A 6,859-nucleotide genomic window follows, 5' to 3' on the forward strand; every position below is an offset into this window, starting at 1 on the left:
TTAGCAGGGTATTTGGATAAGCTTCAATGAACTTGCTACTTTGACTCCTAATCAGTTTGCGTGGCTCCATTTTAGCATGTTCAAGTTCGACATAGGTGAACAAAAGAAAACTACTATAGGTGGCTTTGACGGATACAAGATGAATCTTTGATGCTCGGCTTAGACAAACAAAGAGGGAACTACTGATGCTCGTCTTCAATGAATATTCAATTAATCTTCGATGCTCGATTTAACATGATGAGAGAGGAGTGACTTCAACTATCATGCATACTTAGGGTTATACATATATTTATAATTTTCCATTTCCCGTGTTATGTTCTTACACAAATTATCTTGAGCTTATATCTAATGCGATGTCGAGGCATATACTAAATGTGTTTGAACGCAAAAAATAAATTAGACACATATTTTGCAGTGAAGGACCAGTTGTCAGTGCATGTCGGTGTTCGATACATGTTGGACACGTGTACAATACTTTTTTAGAAGTATTTGTGCTACAAAAGGAATAAGTTTACCCAAAATTTAACCTAACTCCATAAATAGTAGGAATCTTAATTATTACTATTAATGATAATAAATATGTTTAAATTTCAAAACTTAATCAATAATTATTATAATTTATTGAGAGAGAGTGAGAGAGGTTTTATGTAAGGAAAAAAAAAACATGTTATTATAAATTAAGGATTCATGGCTAGTAGTTGAAGAAGATTATTTTTCAAATTGTACAAATTTAAACATATAATATATGATCTGTCTCAAGAGAATAAATGAACTTAATAAAATATGAAAATACATTGGTTGTAGATTAAATTATGTGAATTTTGCTTAATTTTTAATCTTATATTAAATTTTAAACAATTGAAATATAAGTAGTTAAGAATTTAAAAACTATCTAACTAAATTATTAAATTATGCATAATTCATCTAAAAATAAAGCCAAAATTAATCCTCTTTTACTCAATCTAAAAAAGGAAATTCTCTTCCTAAAAATAAACTTTACTTTAAAAGGATTCTTGAGCCAAAATAATATTAGTACTAATAATAATATTAACAACAACAACAACAACAAATTGATATTAATTAATTTAGTCCAATGGCCAAATTAATTAGACAAAAAGTCTTTTTCCTTGAGGTGTATAAGAGGGGATGGTCTACACCTTTATCACCAGTAGGACCCTTCTCCTTTTAAATATGGCTCCTCTCATGTCCCTCTCCCTTAACCTGAGCTTTTTAATTTCCCCCACAGCTGCTCTGCCCTCTTCCATCCTCCATTAGCAGAAAAAGAAAGCTTTTCAACCCTCAACTTGCTGTAAATCAAGCTAACCCAAAAAAAATCAGAAAAAAACAAAAAAATGGTAGGTTCCTCTTTCCTTCTTCTCTTCCTATCTTTATTCAGTAATTTAATTCTGATAAATATGCATTTTTGTTATAATAAAAATGATTTTCATGGCAGGAAGAAGGCTATGAAGGAGAGAGATGGATTGGCTATGTGGATTGGAGAGGAAGACCAGCTCTGAAAAGAAAACATGGAGGAATGGTTGCTGCTTCCTTTGTCTTAGGTATGAATTTAATGAATTTTGATAATTTATAAGAGTTTTATATCTAAACATCAGGGTTACTTTTATTATTATTATTTTTTTGTTAATTACAAATAGAAGAAGTGTAATATTTGTTTTTCTTCATCTTCTCCTTTGAAAATGAAAACAATCTCTAATTTGGGAGAGATTATTATGTCCGTCGCCTGGACGCCGAGCTGCATCTGAGCGACAGTCGTGATACAGCGGAAGTCCATCGCTCAGACGCAGCTCGGCATCCGGGCGACGAGCGGACGTAATAATTTTTCCTAATTTGGAGCCTTTTCAGTTTTTCATACTGAAACATGTGATCCAACTTACTTGGAACTTTTAAGGGTATCACAGCCTTATTGATCTATTTGACTTTTTGTTGAATAGATGAAGATCTCGCTTCTTCTTCTTCCTCTCTGAAAGTTAATTTTTTGCTCAGAATACAAAAAATATAATTTAAATTAAGAATTGCTGCATGCCGAAAACTGGTAAATAAGTGTCTATTTTACTCTTTTTTTAATAAGAAAACAAGCTTATTTTCAAAAAATAAGAGAAAGTATTCAAGCTTTTATTCAAAATAAATAGAAATTATTAAATTATTTTTGCAAAATAACACTTAATTTTTCACATAAATTGATTTAAACCAAAATTATTATATTTTCTTATTACTTTTTCTATAAATAAATAACCAAATAATCCCTTGCTAGCTTTAATATTAAATTATTTCTTTTTCTTTTCCTATCATTGTTACTAAAATAATTAAACACAAAATTAAACCATAATTAACAAATTAATTAACAAATGTAGCGGTGGAGATAATGGAGAATCTGGCTTTCTTAGCCAATGCGAGCAACTTGGTCACCTACTTGGATGGCTTCATGTACTTCTCGCCTTCTCGCTCCGCAACCGCGGTGACAAATTTCATGGGCACAGCTTTTCTCCTCGCTCTGCTCGGCGGATTCCTCTCCGATGCCTTCTTCACCACCTACGTTATCTACCTCATAAGCGCTTTTATCGAGTTCTTGGTAAGTGCTTTTCCATAATCTGCTTTCTGCTAATTATTGCTTTTATCTTTTATTGATTTAGATGATGACGTCGTGTTCGATCATGCCCCCCCCTGATATGATTTATATATGATTGAATAGTTTATATATATTATTGTTTGAGTACTGTTGGGTATGCAGTGTTAAAATATCTTGCTTTAAGATGAAATTAGAATATCTATGTGTACTTATTTTTGTGTTTTAAAATGACGTTTGTTGATAAGTTTTGTATGTAATGTTTAAATTTTTATATATTTATATATATAAAAAAATTAAATATGTATTTTTATAGATTTATCATTCAAATTATGTTTTGTTAAATCACATGCATGCACATGTATAAAATATTAGGATATATTTTTGGTGAATAAGAGAGCTTTTGTTGGCATTTGCATTAAAATTTAACCATAAATACTTGTTTTTTAGTAAAATTAAAATTTTGCTTTGCAAAAGTATTGAGAAGATATTGAAATCCTAACAAAGACGCTTGATTAGACTGTTAATAATACATGTATATAAGTCAATAACATGACTTTAAAGATGAAATTAATGGCTTCTATCAGTAATGAGATAAGACTGAACAGATGTGAATTTTGGAATCTTATGCATGAATTACAAAGTATAATATTTTTTTTTTCAAAATTTAGAAATCTTTCTTTGTGGGATAGTGATATTTATGGATTAGGAGGGAGGAATCCACCATTTTTTTTTCCATTATTAGATCAAATGATTGAGAAGAGGAGTTAATATGAGTTGTTCTTTTGATTCTCAAGGAATCATATGAATTTGCACTTGTCTAGATTTCTTCTCTGTCACATCAGTGGCCCATCCCTCCTTGAAGCATTTTTGTAAATTTAAATCATTTATATTTAAATTGTGATTAAATTAAAATAATGGGACTTTTACCTCCATATCACACTAATCTTATGTATTTACATATCTAACTGCTAAATATTTACTTTGGTGTCATAAATCTACTCATAGAAGGATGCAATTCAATTTTAAAAAGTAAGTCGAGGTAGAATTATTTATGTGATTTAAATATTGGAGTGCTAGATCTGTAATAAGAAAAATTAATCTACATACCACACAATTCCTATGTATTTACACATCTGATGTCTAAAGACTAATATTCACTTTTAAAATAATTTTATGTTAAAAATCTTTGCATGAAAAGCTAGATGCATTTCAGATTTAAAAAGCTAATAATAGTTGTATTTTTTTGTGATGTCAAAGATTTCCACCACAGCTTTTTAAGAAGTTGTTTTCATCACCACAACTTTATAAACAGATTTTTAAAAAAAAATTATAGTTACATCAAAAATACCCTAAATTTGATTAAAAGATATAGGAATCAATTGGAATGTTTTGAAAATAATCTTAAAAAAATTAAAATTTAGGAAAAATAATTATTGAAATTAAAAATCAAGTCAAAAAGGCATTACTTCAAGCTAATTGGATCAATTTCTTGATTTTTTTTAAAACTAGTGACATTTTTAATACTAATAAAATATTATTATTTGAGCCAATAATATATTTTTTTTTATTCAAATAAGTGTAAATAGGGCATCTAGTTATCTGGATTGGGATTAATGGTGCACACGTTCACAAAGATGTGGTAGTATGATCAACATGTGCTCTCTGCACAAACTAAAGTTTGTTTTGATATAAAACAACATCCTTTTATATATATATGCCCGAATGCCAATTTCCCATGTGTTAGACTCTGAGATGAGAGCCCGCACGATGTGCCTAAATATTTGAGAACCCAACGTCATTGGGGATCCGTGACCTGATGGGACTTACTGTGAATCCCGCCAACCAACAGGTCACAGCTTGCGACACACACACACAAATATATATATATATATATATATATGAGAGAGAGAGAGAGAGACCGGTGTGCGTGCTATGACATAAATGCATTTTAGTTCCAGTCTTAGTCATTTATATTTATGTTAAAATAATTTAATAGTCCCAAATTTATTTAATTTATGTAAAAATACTCAGGCGCATAATTTTCTCTCTTAAAAAGCTTTGAGCGCTTAATGTCTAAAAAATAAGTACATGCTATATTCTTTTGCGTTGTCCCAAAAAAAAAAAAAATCGCATCTTTTAAAAAGCGAATTCTAGAAGCTTGCCTTAAAATAACAATTATTTTTGTCCTCTAGTTATTGTGTTAAAACTGACCCTTAGCAGCTAAGTTATCATTAATTTCTCTCTTTATCTTTGACTTATAAATAATTAAATAAATTATTTTTTAATAATTCAATTATCAAATTAATTCATATATATATATATATAAGAGCTTACTTTATCCTTTTTTTTATTTTTTATTTTTTACATTTACATAGTTTGAAATGGGTCCCACTTTTTAGTAGCACATGAGAGCGGCCCTGCCTCTCCCACCAACTCATTCACATTCTAGTTTGGGTATCTGGTCACGCTAGTGGACCACGTTAGTCTTAAGTATTCCTGGGGTACAATTCTATGCCTAGATGTATTCTCCGCGTCTCATGCAAAAGCGTCACTCCCATCGGAACGGGAAGCAAGAAAAAGGCGGGTTAGGATATCAGTTTTGTGCTACAGTGCTTGCTCCTGATATGTGGGTTTATTCACCTGAGTTGGACAAAAGTACCTAATCTTTGGCCGTTCATGGGCTTGGTTGGGCTTAAAAAATATTATTTAACGAACCTATTAGTTATTAATTTTTAACTAATTAAAAAATAAATATATTCGTCTCATCACGAGAAAAACCTTCTTTCAGAAGCATTGATATTCGCTCCGGCAATTTTAATTTTTACTTCATTGTGAGATACCGTTTAATTCAATGTGAATTTACGTACATGAAATAGCAAAAAAGTATATTTAATTAGAAAAAAATTACAAATTCGAAGCAAAGTTTAATTTATACAAAAATGTTTTTTTTTCTTTTTGAGTAAAATGTCAAAATAATTCTTAACTATTTATATTGGAAAAAATATAAAAACGTATTTGATGCGGTGTCCGATCTTTACCGTTGATCACAATATTTTTTGTTTAGAAAAAAATAAAAAACGAGACCCACTAAAATACATCTTTATTATGATCAACGGTGAACATCGAATAACTTTTCATATTTGAAAGCTTAACTGTTTTTTTTTTTTTTTTTGGAAATGTTAATCATTTTCCTGCTCCAGTAATTTTACCAGCCTGCTTTGACTCATCAACAGGGACTAACAATCCTCACAATCCAAGCGCGGTCTCCGACCCTAAAACCACCACCTTGTTCCTCCGCCCCCCTCTCCTCCTGCCAAGAAGCCACCGGCTCCAAGGCCGCAATGCTCTTCGCCGGACTCTACCTCACCGCTCTCGGTATCGGCGGCATAAAAGGCTCCCTCCCATCTCACGGCGCCGAGCAGCTCGACGAAACCACCGCCTATGGCCGAAAACAACGCTCCACTTTCTTCAACTACTTCGTCTTCTGCCTCTCCTTAGGCGCCCTCATCGCAGTCACCTTCGTCGTCTGGATCGAAGACAACAAAGGCTGGCAATGGGGCTTCGCTATCTCCACCCTCACCATCTTCCTCTCCATACCCACATTCCTCTCTGCCTCTCCAATTTACCGCAACAAACTCCCCGCCGGAAGCCCCCTCACCATAATCGCCAAGGTATTCCTCGCCGCCATCTTCAACTCTACCTCAAATCAAAGCCACTGCAATGCCGTCGTTGATCTTGCCGCCAGCTCCGCCGGCAACAATGAAGCGGTTATTAAACAGCCAGGTTATCAATCAATCAATCAAATCGTTTCACTAACCAAAGAGCTCAGATTTCTCAATCGAGCCGTGGATTGTTCGCCGGCGCATAAAGCGCTGACTTGCAGTCATGGGGAAGTAGAAGAAGTCAAAATGGTGGTGAAAATTCTTCCAATTTTTCTCTTAACTATAATGCTCAACTGTTGCCTGGCTCAGCTCTCTACTTTCTCAGTGCAACAAGCAGCAACAATGGATACTCGGGTGGGCGGGCTCACTGTCCCGCCGGCCTCCCTTCCTGTTTTCCCTGTGATTTTCATATTAGCTCTTGCACCATTATACGACCACTTCATCATCCCTGTGGCCCGCAGATTCAACAGAACCGAAACAGGGATAACACACCTCCAAAGAATCGGGATTGGGTTGGTGCTCTCTGTCGTAGCAATGGCTACGGCGGCGCTGGTGGAGGTGAAGAGGAAGAGGGTGGCGGAGCAATCCGGTTTGGTTGACTCAGCTGAAC

The 6,859-nt window shown here is 33.4% G+C and overlaps 1 protein-coding gene across 1 annotated transcript in view; it reads left to right on the forward strand.

Moving 5' to 3' along the window:
• The first annotated feature begins 1,150 nt into the window (after positions 1-1,150).
• The window catches only part of LOC110022014 (protein NRT1/ PTR FAMILY 4.6), a 6,321-nt gene continuing 612 nt past the window's right edge, over positions 1,151-6,859 (forward strand). Inside the window, exons 1-4 of the mRNA XM_020720779.1 lie at positions 1,151-1,355; positions 1,454-1,559; positions 2,373-2,590; positions 5,821-6,855. Of these exons, the coding sequence (XP_020576438.1) occupies positions 1,353-1,355; positions 1,454-1,559; positions 2,373-2,590; positions 5,821-6,855 (1,362 nt within the window). The 5' untranslated portion in view covers positions 1,151-1,352. The remainder of the gene's footprint in view (positions 1,356-1,453; positions 1,560-2,372; positions 2,591-5,820; positions 6,856-6,859) is intronic.

The sequence above is a fragment of the Phalaenopsis equestris genome, unplaced genomic scaffold (genome assembly GCF_001263595.1).
Source record: "Phalaenopsis equestris unplaced genomic scaffold, ASM126359v1 Scaffold000162, whole genome shotgun sequence".
Classification (NCBI taxonomy): Eukaryota; Viridiplantae; Streptophyta; class Magnoliopsida; order Asparagales; family Orchidaceae; genus Phalaenopsis; species Phalaenopsis equestris.